General features: G+C 35.5%; 1 protein-coding gene across 1 annotated transcript in view; it reads right to left on the bottom strand.

Annotated features, from left to right (window-relative positions):
• The window catches only part of COL24A1 (collagen type XXIV alpha 1 chain), a 410,128-nt gene that overhangs the window by 296,078 nt on the left and 97,841 nt on the right, over nt 1-16,209 (bottom strand). The window contains exons 14-15 of the mRNA XM_047871498.1: nt 7,409-7,462; nt 4,908-4,952 (exon numbers count right to left, since the gene is read on the bottom strand). Coding sequence (XP_047727454.1) covers nt 4,908-4,952; nt 7,409-7,462 — 99 coding nt within the window. The remainder of the gene's footprint in view (nt 1-4,907; nt 4,953-7,408; nt 7,463-16,209) is intronic.

The raw sequence follows: 16,209 nt of genomic DNA, 5'->3' as shown, positions 1-16,209 counted from the left end.
TATCATCTCCTGTAGGTAAGAGCCTTAGAAAAACTCCTCAAATACTTCATCTTAGAAGACAAAGGACAGTAGCCACAATAAGGGTATTTGAAAGTAAAATTTGAAAAAAATGGCTTGGGGATCACTTACAAGTTTTGTGTCAATGACACCTTCATTTTCCTTCTTTCTCTTACTACCTCCCTGTGCCTGGCTTCAAAGAACAAGTTGCTTTAAACCTCCCTTTTATGGTTCCCAAATGCTAAGAAACTCTTAAAGGTATATGTATCACAGTGCCAAAAAATGGTGCTCCTTTTATAATTCAAATTTCTCAGGAAAGCATCCCAGACCCTCGCTACCTTTTCTCTATTTCCATTTGTCCTTACTCCTCCTTTACGTCTCCCTCCTCCAAGTCCTACATTCTAACCACAGTGGACTGTTTTCCATTGTCTGAACACGCTCTCTGCTCTCTCTTTTCACATGCTCCAAGCCTTTGAAGATACAGTGACCAATACTGAAATGGCCTTCTACTGCACTTCACTAGTGAACTAGCAATATACTGCACTATATACTTCCCCCCCACCCCGTCTTTCTAGTCTGAGCATTCTATGGAAGCAGAAGCACGTTTTATTGATTTTTTTATTTTCCAGTTCCAACCTATAACTGACACACAACAGATGTGAAATAAAGTGTGGGATGAATACTGAAGGACCTGTCCGAATAGCCAGAATAAAAAAGAAATAACAAGTGCTGGAGGGGATGTAGAGACAAAGGAACGCTTGTGCACAGTGGCAGAAATGCAAATGGGTACAGCCACCGTGGGAAAGAGTATGGAGGTTCCTCAAAAAATTGAAAGTAGAATTACCCTATGATCCAGAATTCTACTACTGGTATTTATCCAAAGAAAAGGAAAACACTAATTCAAAAAGCTATATGCACCCTATGATTATTGCAGCATTACTTACAAGAGCCAAAATATGGAAGCAACCCAAGTGTCCATCCACAGATGGACATAGACGTCCACATATTATATATATTAAATGTGTAATATATGTATTATATATTATACATACAAAAATACATATTGTACATATAATATATAAAATATATATATATGTAATGGAATATTACTCAGCCACTAAAAAGACTGAGATCTTGCTACTTGTAACACCCATGGATGCACCTTTTACCCTAGGGTAAAATCCTAAGAAAATAAAGAAAGTCAAATGCCATATGATTTCACTCATACATGGGATTTAAAAAACAAAACAAATGAACAAAGAAAAAAAAGAGACAAACAAAAAACAGACTCATAAATACAGATAATAAACTGGTGGTTGCTAGAGGGGAGGTGGGTGGGGGGATGGCTGAAATAGATAAAAGGGATTAAGAGTACATTTATGATGAGCACTGAATAATGTATAGAATTGTTGAATCACTATATTGTACACTTGAAACTAATATAATACTCTATGTCAATTACACTTGAGTTAAAAAAAAAAAAAACTAAAACAGTGATTCTAGAGCTCTATCTCCCAACATCCAAGAGCATTTCTAATAGTCTACATTTATAGAATACAAATTTCAGAATGGAAAATATGACATCTTTACTTCTAAGTGACTCTGAAAGTCTGTGAAATAGAACTAAGATAAATTATTTCCAACATGTTTAATCCTGAAATAAATGAGACTATGAGAAGTAAGGAGTAATACTTTCCAACTTAATAAACAGATATGCAATATTAATACATCCGTGACAAATTCTGTCAGTAGGAACAATTGTTCTTATAATTACAGTGGCTAGTTTATGCAAAGTTCATAGCTTTAAAAATTATGAGAGTTTCAAAAATACAATAAACATTTCTGTTTGGAAATTATGCAGCAATAATCTATGCAGTATGGAAAAATATAAGCAAATAAACAAATATTCTTTTTCATCCTGTTGTTTTTTTTTTCTATAGGCAATAATATTATTAACTTTGTTTCAGTAAATATATCACTGTGTGGAGTCTAGTATCTTCAGATGAATGTACTTTGTATGCATAATCTACTATTTTACTTTTTAGTGACTCTAAAAGAGAAATCACAAAATAGTAAGTGTTGAAAAATATCAAAGTACATACATGTTATAAAAGATTTAGCAAAACAGAGAATTAAAAAGTAAAATGGTATGGATGTAGAAACCTCCAAGAGACATCAAACATTTTGTGGTATGTTACAAGTTGTGTGGAAAATCCTAGTCCTGAAAAACGATGGCTTTCTGAAAGCAACCCATGACAGGCTAAGAGCAGTTTTCAGTTCCACAAGGAAAATCTGAAGGCCTTCAGCACCCTCTCCCTACCATACTCCTTTTCCATGAGAAGATGGAGCAGACAGGAGAAATACTTCCACGTATGGCAGCTTAGCTGTCTGGGATATAGCACCAAAGGGAGAAGAGCCTCCCACAGAGCCAGAAATAATAAAGAACTTTCGAGTCAAAGTGAGTCAAAGAAACAGAGCTTAAGGATAGGCTCTTCAAATAAAACCAGCAGCCTCTAGCCAATTAGAGCTCATATGAGTGAGCACAGTGTAGGGAAGACTGTGCAACCACACCCACCCACACTCACAGGTTAAGAAAGCAAATGACAATGACAACCAGTTGCATGGAAAAAATCACTTAGAGAAAGCTATATTATCTCTTGTCGGAAACTATACTTCCTGTATGAAAACAAGCAGATGTAGGCTTGCAGATAAACTGGGTGAGCAAACTGTTTATTCTGAAATATAAAGGTTCTGTATCATCTTTCCCAATTATCTCCAAAACCTCAGCTCCTTCCATTCCGCTCCTATCCCCCCATACTTCTTAGGCTGCAATCCCCCAACTCCTCTTTGCATTTCCCAAACATTGCATTTTTTCCACTTCTTTTGTGCATTTAAGGATTCTTTTGCCTAAAGAGCCCCTTTCCTGTTTCTACTCCATTCCACTCATGCGCAAATTTCAAGATACGGTTAAAACACATCTCTTTTGCGAAGACTCTTCTCCCAAGATAACATAAATTGCTCCTTTCTCACTGGTTTTTAGTCCATGATGGCAGTGATCACATTATATGACATTGCTTATTTTTCCTTCTATTCCACTATATTATAATGTTGCTAAAAATGGAAATCTTGTTTGTAGTTTTAGGCCTAGCAAAAGTCTAGTTCAGCATTTGATACATAGTAGATGCTCACATTATGTGGATTAAAAAAATTAATAAATATAAAATGGAGGTAGAAATACCTGCTTTATCTACTTTACATCTCATTGAAGAACAAATGAGATATGTGTGTGAAAAGTATAAAGTACTATCCATATCAATGTAGAGATGAGGATTACAAAGATGACTGTTAGTATCATCAGCCATTTTCTCTTCTCTAGGATCTCTTCCCATCTACCGAAGGGTAAATTGAGAAAGAGAAAGGACAAAACAAAAACAAAAACAAAAACAAAAACACACAGTTATTTTTACTAAGCACTATTATGTGTTAGAACTGTGCTAAGTCCTGGAACTGAAAAATGAGTAAGAGTTCAGTGTTAGATGCAAAAGGAGAGGGAAGTGTTTCCAGTAGACAAACAAGTGCAAAGGCCGTATCATAGGAAGGCTGCATGGCATCTGAGAATAAACGATTTTGCTAGTGTACAAAGTATGTTCTCAGGGTGCAGATGAGAACCAAGATAGTCTGGACATGCTAAGAATTTTGGTCTTAAACTTCAGCAAAATAGCAGAAGCATGTGAGCTAACCAACTGATAGGTTAAAGGAAGAATGCAGAAAGAGTATCTTTGGAATCCAACTCCCTTCCCCAGCTTCCTTTCTCTCCCCATTGGGAAGGCCACTGACTGCCACCTAGGGGTTTGATCCTATTCTAAGTTCTGAGGAATAAAAATTAGTCCTTTGGATTTCACCTGCCCATAGAGCTTCTCATGAAGCCTAAAGAAAACTCTTAAGATAAATGGCATTCATTTTAAGGTGATATAAATCTTAAGGAGGCGGTGTAGCACATGGGTAGGATTTTGGACTCTGGATTTGGATCACCTGGCTTCAAATCTAGGCCTAACACTCAGAACCTGAGTAGTCTTGGCTTGTTCTGAGAATTAAATGACCTAACATTAAGACTAGCACATGGCAAATACTAAATAAAAGTGAGATATTATTGTTGATTTTATTATTATTATTATACTAATAGTATCATGTAAAAGAAAAGTTTAAATGTTATAGACTTAACTCAGGTTCTCTGACTCTTAATTCTCTACTGTTGCCAGCCCCAAATGGCTAGTTAAAACTTATTATGCTGATTTTTTCTATAGTTCCAATAACTGAATTCCTGATTTATTCCTTTGGTCAAGTTGTCACCTTCTGCCTTTGGGTAGTTAGGTTGGGCAGGGGCAGGGTGTGTGTGTGAATTTAAATGTAGAGTCAGAAGACCTGTGTTCAAGTTCAAGCTAAAAATAATTGTGGCTGTAATTTATGGCATAAAACTCTGGAGTCTTAATTACCTACTTCACATGTTAAAGCAAGCTCTAAGTTGATTTTTAGGGAAAATCTTACCTCTGCTCATGGTTATTTCCTATTTTTATATGGATATATTTCCTATTTTTATATGGATACATAGTTTGCTTTTAAGATTCTATTTTCATTAGGCTACTTACAGTTCATAAAAGTGTGTCAAACATGCCTTTAGCTCAGCTGGTTGTTAAGCTACATGGTTCTAAATTTATATAAAATATCTGCAATTTATATCGCTGTCATGAACCATAAGCTTGACTGACAGAAATATATTTATGAAGACACAGCAGAAATAGCAGTCTAATAGCAGTCTGTTTGCTTCAGTGAATAAACTTTATCAGGTAACTATCTGAAGTACATTGCTTTAAACACAATATTTTATAAGAATGATAATAGTTGATACTCACTCTAAGCCCAGGAAATCCTGGAGGGCCAATGCTACCTACAAGTCCCTATGTAAAAGAAATGTGCAAAGTTGGTTAAATATTATTCCAGACTATGAAGAGTGTTTTCTAAAGACAAAAACTTTTAGGAAAAATAAAATAAAATTTTACCCTCTTCTACAGTTAACTTCTGATTCTTCCCTACTCTTCTGTATCCTCCTAAGAAGTGCAAATCTCTGGTGGACGTTTATGTTCTTCAAAAATGCCCTTGGCTCCATGCTTTTGGATGCCAGGACTATGACCTAGCCTAGGATATAGATTGTTTGATGTCTTTTATGTCGCTAATAAAGGAAGTAAAACCCGTAAATAGTCAGCATTATAGACATAACCAGCCTATATATTGTATAAAAGGATAGGTGGTCAGCATATAGAGTTAGAAGAACATTTTCAGATAGTTTAAAACACTCTCCACTCTTGAAGTACAATATTTAGATTCTCCACACTTCAGTTTTCTCATTTACAAAATAGCAATAATAACATTTGCTCTGTTTTAAATCACAATGAAAACTGTCATAATGCATAAAAGGTTTTGAAAAATTTCTCACAGGGGCGCCTGGGTGGCTCAGTTAAGCGGCCGACTTCGGCTCAGGTCATGATCTCACGGTCCGTGAGTTCGAGCCCTGCGTCGGGCTCTGTGCTGCCAGCTCAGAGCCTGGAACCTGTTTCAGATTCTGTGTCTCCCTCTCTCTGACCCTCCCCTGTTCATGCTCTGTCTCTCCCTGTCTCAAAAATAAGTAAAATGTTAAAAAAAAAAAGAAAAAAAAAAAGAAAAATTTCTCACAAATATAAGAAATTACCAATACCATTAATTATGCATATAACAAATGAGATTTTAAATCAATATTAATTTTTCCAGTTGATTTGTGGTCTTTTGGACTTGTCATTACAGTCCTTATGGTAATTCCTAACCCACTCCATGTCAGTGTTACATCATTTACAAAGTAATGATGATACAAAGTACAAGAACAGCACCTGCCTTTGCAAGTTTTTTTGAAATTAAGGCACAGTATAAAATATAAAGAATTATGAATGAATAAACAAAAAATCCAGTTTATTCTTCTATGTTAAAGATATTAAAGCCTGAAAATGCTCTTCAAGAAGCATTATATTTAAATAAAGAGTAGATTTCAAAAAGACACATTTCATATATGGTAGAAGTCCAACTCTAACAAACTTCATGTATACTGAATGGACTGACAAAAAAATTAAATAAGATGGCTTCACAGTAGTTATGCAAGTACATAAATGGTATTAAAGAGAAAAGTAAATAATGCTTACTTTATTCTCTATTTTATTTATTTATTTATTTATTTATTTAGAGACACAGACAGTGTGAGTGGGAGAGGGGCAGAGAGATAGAGAGAGAGAGAGAGAGAAAGAGAGAGAGAGAGAGAGAGAGAAAGAGAATCCTAAGCAGGCTCTGTGCTGTCAGAGCAGAGCCTGACATGGGGCTTGAACTCACAAAACCATGAGATCATGACCTAAGCTGAAATAGAGAGTCGGATGCTTAAATAACTGAGCCACCTAGGTGCCCCAATAATGCTTACTTTATTACTCTTGAAATGAAAAGTTCCCCAGAATCAAGGGCAAGAAAAAGATGGTAAACATTCTACTTAAAATATCATGCAGGTTTTTAGCAATTTCTTTGGAGATCAGTTCTACTCTTATCTGCCAAGCCTCACAACGACTAAAACTTTGACTAAATTAACTGAATAAACTAATAAAGTCATAATTTAGAAAAGCAAATTAAAAAGAAATATTTTCTAACACTTTAAGTATAAATACCTAAATATAGGAACTATTCTCAATTTAGGCTAAACGGACTTAGTGGTTGACTCTTATTCACCTTAAAATCTTATTAAAAGAGTATGTTCATGGAATAGATTGGGAGGTATTTGCTAGATGCTCTTTGAGAGCAAAAAAGTTTAGATTTTTCTACCTAGCATCAAAAAAACGACAGTCCATCACCATTCTTTGACAATATATTTAATTATAGAATGATAACTCCCTAACCTTAAAATAATAGCTGAAAAATCCCAAAGGAGAATATTTCTCTATAAATAGATACCTAAAAGTCAGGTAGATCAATGACAGGTTTGAGTCAAAAAGCAATCACTGAGAGCACAATTTTTACATGAGGCTTGTTGGTACATTCATGTATATGAAAGACTTCTCCTCACCCCCAAAATATGTCTTATGTTCATATATTTCTAGTATTTTACTTAAGCAGTTACATTTAACATGGCCACAAGAATTAATTTTGATGATTATACCCCAAGACAGAATTTACTCAGAACATTTTTGTTTTATTTCCCACAATGAAAAATTACAAACTGTAATGTACACAGAGGTATCAAAGCTTTCTGGCCAATGCTGCTTATGTGAATGTCATAGTGAGGATGGCAAATGTAGGTGCTGGGGCATCTGAGTGATGTCAGATTGCAAGGCCATCACAATGTACTCACAGGACTGCCATCAGGGCCAGCAGGGCCTCTGTCTCCAAAGTCACCTGGAAAACCCTGGACCAGGGAAAAAAGAAGAAATGCCATTAAAGCCAACATAGATAAAGAATTCATTTTTGTTCTGTTTACTGCTAAGGAATTTGCTAATAGGAAATATTTATTTCCTAACTTTTAAATTGTAGTGCAAAAAAACTTACATTTGTTTTGTATAATACTTCATTGATTTTGTTAAGTATACTATTTCTATGATTTGCAAAAATTATTTTAGATGTCACATAATATATACAGAAAACTAAATTTGAGAAGATATACATTTGTTCATTATTATATAAAGAATCACTGAATGAGAGGGAACATCAAGATTTCTTCCTGACCAATCCATTAGTTCTCTCCACTATTTCATGCTGGTCCTACACGCACATCATAAAGAATAAAATGACTAATGTTATTTAAGTATGTACATAGCACATCTACCATGGGCTAAGGGCTTTAAACAGTTTAGTATACACACACTACTTCATTTTATCTTCATAACAGATCAAATTAATGAATATTAATATCCTCATTTTGCATTTGAGAAAACTGGAACACAAAGAGATTAAGTCACTTGTACTCGCTAGTGATGAGCAGGATTGAGATTTGAATGTAGAAAGTCTGAATGCAGAGTCATGTTTTTTCTTCTATTCTATACTGAATACTTTAGCTCATCATTTCAAGATATGATAAACAGGTAAAAAATATCATCTCAGTACTGTATTATTGGGGAAAGCCATAATGCACATAAATACTGCAACCATAAAATGCAGTGCCATTGAAAATTAAACTTCCTCAATGCCTGCTGAGGAAGGATTCTACGTTGTAAAACTATGAAGGATAGTAAAGTAACACACTTTCTTATTACATAGTCTTTTGTAAAATAACTCAATCACTCAGTTACTTTTACTTTGATACTAAAATTTTTCTCTAAAGATTTGCCACTAGACTTATCAACTTTAAAGCTCTCTGTTTGAAGACTACTTTGCAAAATGATTTGTAGGACTTATTATAATCAACATTTTAATAACATTCATTTTTAAATTTGTTATAAGCCTAACAAAAATTGAAGTACATTATTAAAGTCTTATAATCTCTTTATTAGGCAAGCCATTTATTAAATATCTATTTAATAGATTGCCAAAATCACTGGTTCACTAGTACACACATGAATGCACAAAATTTAAAAGACAGTTTAGCAATGGAAAAAGAAGTATGATATTTCTAAAACATAATTAATTCATACTAGAAGCAGTTTTTCTTATTCTGTAATCAGAGGATAATGCAAAAACCATCTGCATAGTCAAACATAGTGTAGCCATAACCTCTTCAAAGTCAGTTGAAGCTCAGGCAGGCATTTTGCTTTCCTTGTCCTTGGAAGTCAGATTCTGTTGTCAACAAGCTCACATATCGGCAATACATCATACTATTCAGTATGAGCTAATAATGACATTTCAAAGTATTTATGATGTACAGGTAATGGAAAAAGTAGAGGAAAAATTCTGTAATAAATCTGAAACAGAAGAAATGATTGATTTTTTAGATAGATCATAAGTAGGTTTTTCAGAAAGCTCAGTGAAATAATAAAGACTGGGGCACATTTTGCATGATTCCATTAATGTGAAGTGTCCAGAACAGGCAAATCCACAGACATAGAAAACAGATTAGTGGTTGCCTAAGGCTGGTGGTGCAGGGAGAATTGGGCAGTGACTCCTAGCAAGTACAGGGTTTCTCTCTGGGTGAAGAAAAAGTTCTAAAACTAGTCTGACAGCTACACTACTCTGTCAATATAACAACAAGCACTGAATTGTACATTTTAAAAAGGTGAATATTATGGCATGTGAATTAGATCTCAACAGTTTTTCACAAAAAATGAAGACACAATCAGTCTGAACAAGGAGCAGAGAGAAACCATCCTTGGGGACTCACTCAGGATTGCTCTCTGGGACTGACTGGCCCCATCCTCATCCAGTAGGAGGAGCTGCTCTCCAGTTCAGCTTTCCATAAAACTAGTGATTTTTACACCCCAGGAGGGGAAAGGGGGGAGATCAATTCTTCACTTAGAACAAAACCTGCACATACATAATAAATAATAAGTTACTTATTAATTTCAACTACCTATTCTCCTGGTAGTTCAACAAAATATATAATAAATATTAGGTGTTCAACTGGACTTTGCCCCTGAAACAACTTAATTAAACTGAGTAATATCTACTTTTAAAATTTTTATGTACCATTTCTCCTCTCACTTCGCTACCCATTAAATGTTTCACTTCATTCTTAATTCTCTAGTCTAGACAGAGATCATTTGTTTTATAATTTTTAGTCCTTTGTACATGTTGACCATTGTGTCATCAATTTCCGAAATAATTCCTATTAAATCTAGACACACTTTCCTGTTTAATGAAATACAGCACAGCTAAAACCACAAAAAAAACCATAATTATATTTGGCTATGTACTGGACATTTTATTTTAAAAAACATCATGCCAATGTTTTATGTTGTTAAAAATGCCATTGTTTCCTTTTTATCAGTTGTATTTTGCATGGAATTTATCAATTACACGCATGATTTTTTTTTAATCCAGGAGAGGGTCTGTATTCCTTAAATTAGGAACCTAAAAGTTTGCAGCCACAAATCTTCATCGTCAAAAACCTATCTTAAAAGACTCATAGTGAAACATGGAACAATAGTGACAAAACACTTTGTCTTTGAACTTAGAATACAAAAGATAGTTTCTACAGTTTCTTTCTCCACTGGAAAGAATTTGTTATAAAATGCAATACTAGATTTTCTCTCATATTTACCTAGTGGAAAATTATAACCATTAATTTAAATCGAATTGTGCTTCCCTAGAAATATATTCACACTGCCAAAGGATTTAATAACCATTTTCCAGGATTATTGTCCATAGGGAAGCTTGAGTTTTTCCCTTTCTTGTCCCATTTGCCAATTTCATCAACATAGTAACTGTCTACTAATGGGCAAGCCAGAGTTGCACTGCTCCTTCTGTGTTGTGTATAATTCTCTTTTTTTTCCATTTTTTCCATTTTCATTGTTTTCATCAGTTATAAAATTTTATTTTATAAAGAATATGACATTCCAGGAAATTCATTTGATTTCTTCAAGTTGTGAACAATTTTCTTGCTTATTTCCAGTTTGGTCAATATAGTGGACAGACTTTAAGGTGACATCCAATGATTCCAATGCTTTATGTGATACCCACCCTCTGAGTGTGGGTCGGACTATGATTGGCTTACTCTAACCAATAGAGTGCAGCACCGCTGGTGGGATGTCACGGATGTGATTATGTTCTACTATATAAGACTCCATCTTAGCAGCCCGGAACTAAAAACTTCCCTTGTGAGCCTGATAGAGTAAGCAGCTGTGTTGGAGATGCCCACATGGCAGGGAACTGTGAGTGAACTCTAGGAACCGTGGACACTCCATAGGACCTAAGGGTGGCCTATACCCAAGAGCCGGCAAAAATCCAGGGCATTCAATTCCACATCTTTAAAGAAATGAAGTCTTCTCACAACCTGAATGAGGCTGGAAGGGAACTCTCCCCAAGACAAGCCTCCAGATGATCTTGCAGCCAGCTGACACTTTGATTATAGCCTTGTGACCCTGAGCAGAAGACTGGGTTAAGTAGTACCTGGACTCCCTACCCCAGAGAACTGTGAGGAAATAAATGGGTGCTGTTTTAAGCCACCAAGCTTGTGATATTTGTTATGCAGCAATAGAAAGCTAATAAAATTGGTAATTAAATCTTTAAATAGAGAATGTATAAAGTCCAATTTGCAAATTTTACTAAATGGTATTGTTCAATATAAGACTATTTGCATTGTTTCTAGATTTTAAAAACTTAAATAGATCACATCTCTGAAGACTTTCTATGGCTTTTTATTTTCTATTGCAAATTATAATTACTATCAATATTAGTTAAATTAAAATTTTATATTCACTTAACATTTTAAAAATTTAATCTAAATATCTATATTTTAAAAACTTCATTCTAGCATTTCATATTCATCTACTTGCTAATGTAAAGAATTTTTATTATGTTTCATGAAATTTGTGTCTATAGTTATGAAATACAAATTTAAGAGTAATATGAATTGCTTAATAATTTAAAATATTTCAGTCTCGGGGCGCCTGGGTGGTGTAGTCGGTTAAGCGTCCGACTTCAGCCAGGTCGCGATCTCGCGGTCCGTGAGTTCGAGCCCCGCGTCGGGCTCTGGGTTGATGGCTCAGAGCCTGGAGCCTGTTTCCGATTCTGTGTCTCCTCTCTCTCTCCCCCTCCCCCGTTCATGCTCTGTCTCTCTCTGTCCCAAAAATAAATAAAAAATGTTGAAAAAAAATTAAAAAAAAAAAAATAAAATATTTCAGTCTCTAAGTGTAGCTGTTGCAAATACTGCACTAACGTTATTACCTCTGAAACCATAAATCGTAACATAAAAAGAAAGAAGAAAACAGAAGTCTGCATTATCAGGAAACAGTACTTCATTATACAGGATTCTATTGCATTCATACTGAAAGGAGAATTAGCTAAGCTAATTAATTCATCTTTCCTTTATAAAAAAATTTTTTTTAATGTTTATTTATTTTTGAGAGAGACAGAGCACAAGCAGAGGAGGGGCACAGAGAGAGGGAGACATAGAATCCAAAGCAGGTTCCAGGCTCTGAGCTGTCAGCACAGAGCCCAACGTGGGGCTCAAACTCACAAACCGCGTGATCACGACCTCAGCTGAAGTCGGACGCTTAACTGACTGAGCTACCCAGGCATCCCTCATCTTTCTTTTTACCAAGGTGCTTCGATGGCCGGCTCAAATCCTCTCCACAATCTTGAGCATTTTCTGTCTCTAATTTTGGCAGTGGACCACCTACTAATTTCATGGTATTCACACATGAGATTATAGGCCACAGAAATGGAGAAGAATTTCTCTGAGGCCTGAAGACACTAAACAGCTTCAAAGATGGACCACCATGATTCTCACTTCCTGATATTAATGCCTTTGTGTAGTCCCCTCCCATTTGGAATCATGGCTGGCCCACGTGGCCAACAGAATATAGATGTACAGTGTGACTTCTGAGGTTAGGTCATAAAAGGCACTACACATTCCACCTTGCTCTCATGGACCACTTTATTTTGGTGCAAGCCAACAACCATGTCCTGAGGACACTCAAGTTGCCATGTGGAGAGGTCCCTATGGAGAGGAAATGAGATCTTCCAGCAACTAGCACTATGTGGCTGGCCAGCAAGTAAGCCACCTTAAAAGCAGATCCCCCAGCCCCAGTCAAGCCTTCAGATGATAGTAGTCTTGCCCCAAATCTTGACTATAACCTCATGGGAAACCCTAAGCTAGACCCACTTAAATAAAGCATTCCCAAATTCCCAGTCCACAGAAACTCTGAAAAATAATACATATTTAAATAAATATATATATAATTGTTATTTCAAACCACTAATTTGGAGTAACAGGTTATATAGTAATAGATAATACATAGTAACAAGAGTGATGGTCTAGGATGATCGGTCATATTGCTCCAGTGCTAACTGCTGGGTCCTGAGTGACAGAACCACTCATGTGTTTTGTTTTGTTTTGTTTTTAATACATTTACTTTCTTTGTGATGTACAGGGTCCTCAAAAGTGCCGAGCCCAGATCAAGTTTCTCTCTTGCCTGGGTCTAACAATGGTATTGTTATCAAACATGGTAGTTATCAAACGCTAAGAACTATTCTAGACTTAGTATGCTTGCATATATGTTTGGTGTTAATATTTTAGAGTGTAGGTACTATACTTGATAGTATGTCTAAATATCTTAAAACAGTGGAAAACTTACAGCTTACACGATCTCGTAAAATGATTATTTCCCTAGTTGTTTACAAAGAAATTGGAAAAATACTGCATACAAAATAATTAGGAAAATATGGGAACCAAAATAACCATAAAATACTAATGACTACATTTATGGAATTTAAAAAAAAATATAAGCAACGCAAAAATTTTTTGTTAAAGGCCACAGTTAACTATGAACATACTTTGTTCTTTTCAGAAAACAATGGTTCAGAAACAACATATTCAATCTAAAGTAGAGATAAATAAGAAATATTATAAAGACATATACACTAAACAGACATTACCAACAAAAACAGAAATTCAACTTTTCCCAAGACTAAGCGTTGAAAAGAGAAGATCAAACTAATTTGTATAGGATTAGAAACAATAAAATAAAACCTGGTAGTTAATTCTACACATTCTACACATGAATAATTATTACCATGAAATCATGATATTTTTAAATCGTTCAAAAATAAAGCACAATTACTATAGGAAAAGGCTAGAATGTTACGTACTCTGTGAAGATACAGTCTTTCCCCCTTTCTTTTCACCTTCCTTTTCATCACAGGTAGGACAATTTGATCCACATTTCAAGGGTTGACCATGTCTTGTTGGCTAAAACTAATTTTAAACTTTGGTAGGAATTTAAGGAGTTCTAGCCCAATCCTCAGAAATTGAACATCAAGTCAGGCTTATGGTTATCCTAGTGATGATCTGGGCCTCAATTCTCATTCATGTTCCTACTTTGTTCTTTTATTTTCCCCGTTTTTTTTTTTAATTTAAATTTTACTTACTTAACATACAGTGCAATATTGGTTTCAGGAGTAGAATTCAGTGATGCATCACTTACATACAATACCCAGTGCTTATCGCAAGTGTCCTCCTTAGCACCCATCACATATCCAGTCCTTCTCCCACCCACCTCCCACTGTCAACTCTTGTTTTTTTCTCTATCATTAAGAGTCTCTTGCGGTTTTTTTTCCCCTCTCTTCTCTTTCCCCTCTGTCATCTGTTTTGTGGTTCTTTTTTTTAAAAGTTTATTTATTTATTTTAAGGGGCGCCTGGGTGGCTCAGTCAGTTAAGCATCCAACTTCGACTCAGGTCATGATCTCACAGTCAGTGGGTTTGAACCCCGGGTCAGGTTCTATGGTGACAGCTCAGAGCCTAGAGCCTGCTTTGGATTCTGTGCCTCCTTCTCTCTCTCTGCCCCTCCCCTGCTCACTCTCTGTCTCTCTCTGTCTCTCTCTCTCTCTCTCTCTCTCTCTCAAAAATAAAATTAAAAACATGAAAAAAATTTTTAAGTTTATTTATTTTTGAGACAGAGAGAGAGAGTGCACTCATGCCAGCATGAGTGGGGGAGGGGCAGAGAGAGAAGGAGAGAGAATTCCAAGGAGGCCCTTGCAGTCAGCGTGGTGCCCAATGCAGGGCTCAATGCCATGACCATGAGATCATGACCTGAGCCAAAATCAGTGGTCAGATACCTAACCAACCAACCGGACCACCCAGGAGCCCCATCTGTTTTGTTGTTCTTAAAGATTGGGTATCATCTGTACTCCAGTTGTGGGAATTGCAATCTGCCTTATTCTTGTGTCCACAAAGCACTTTTGGTATACATTATGTTCTCTCCCTTGTTCATAAGGACCCCACCTTATTCTTGCCATTTTTCAACACCAAGAACACAGTCCCTGAACCCAAGCCAACCCCTGTGGGCATATTTGCACTCACATTCCTGACTTTGATAACCTACAAGACTGAGTTTTCCCTTATGTTATCTGCACTGAAAATAACTGCCTGCTTGAATTTTCACCTGTTAGTGTTATATCTCTATGAAATCATGCTCTGCCTGGACGTCCCCCAAATTACCAGCTATAGTTCTTTGAGTGTCTCTCTTCTCTGTACCTATCCCAACCTGAATGGTGGGTTCAATTCAAAGTCCTGTCTCTTCCATACATCTTGTCAAGCTATAGTTAGCCAAATATAGTCACTATAGACTACAACCAGTAAGTAAAAATCAGAAAAAAACATTTTTCTTAAAAGCGACAGAATCACTTAAAAATTAATAACAATTTTTCAGAATGCTCTAGCAACAGTAGTACTTTCTCTAGGATCAAATTAACTACAACCTTTTCCTCAGACAAAATACTGTCTCCAAATTCTTGATAAAATGTATGTATCTGAGACACTACTGTGCAATACGTATTTAAGACTATCCTGGGCTAAGGATAGAAACTAATAACAGATGTCTAACAGAAGGATTTTATATTCTGAAATTCTAACACTAGAGTTAGAAGCCAAAATACAGTTTACTTTAAATAGACTCTTCTAACAAGATGATGTATGAGAAAAGAGGAGGAGACAGTTCTTTCTATAGTTAGAAAAGTAAACATCTCTGAAGTCCAGGTAGCTTACGGGTGTTATTTTGTCTACTATTCTAAGACTATGATATTTTGATTTTCATAGGAAGAAAACTAAGTACACTTTTTCTTTGTCAAACTTTAATGTAATATGATTTGATTATTTATAATCTATTCCAATCAGGCCTGCAAAACTCCTTTGAAAAGTCTCTATATTTTGACAATTTTCTAGGCGTTGTTGAGAGTAAATTCCAGCTCCAATTTCATGTTTATCTTCAATCCCGACAAGTCAGTTCTAGCATAAATATTTTAGCTCTGTGGAGTAATGTAAATTTGCATAACCAACTTAGTACAACAAAGAAACTACTGATTAAATCGGTCCGGGAGCCATGTAAAATGCTTCTTTAAAAGCAACTATAGAATTTCCTGATTGTGGTACTACAGAACGAAGTCTGAAAACTTTGAGTTAAAAAGGAAGCTGCTTACAACTGGGTAGTACATATAAAATTTGATGTTGACAAATATATATGAAACCTCTCCCTGCCTTCCCTTTTTAACAGTGTTCTTTTTTTC

This window comes from Prionailurus viverrinus, chromosome C1, assembly GCF_022837055.1.
Source record: "Prionailurus viverrinus isolate Anna chromosome C1, UM_Priviv_1.0, whole genome shotgun sequence".
NCBI classification, from domain to species: domain Eukaryota; kingdom Metazoa; phylum Chordata; class Mammalia; order Carnivora; family Felidae; genus Prionailurus; species Prionailurus viverrinus.
This window is presented reverse-complemented; position numbering and strand designations above follow the sequence as displayed.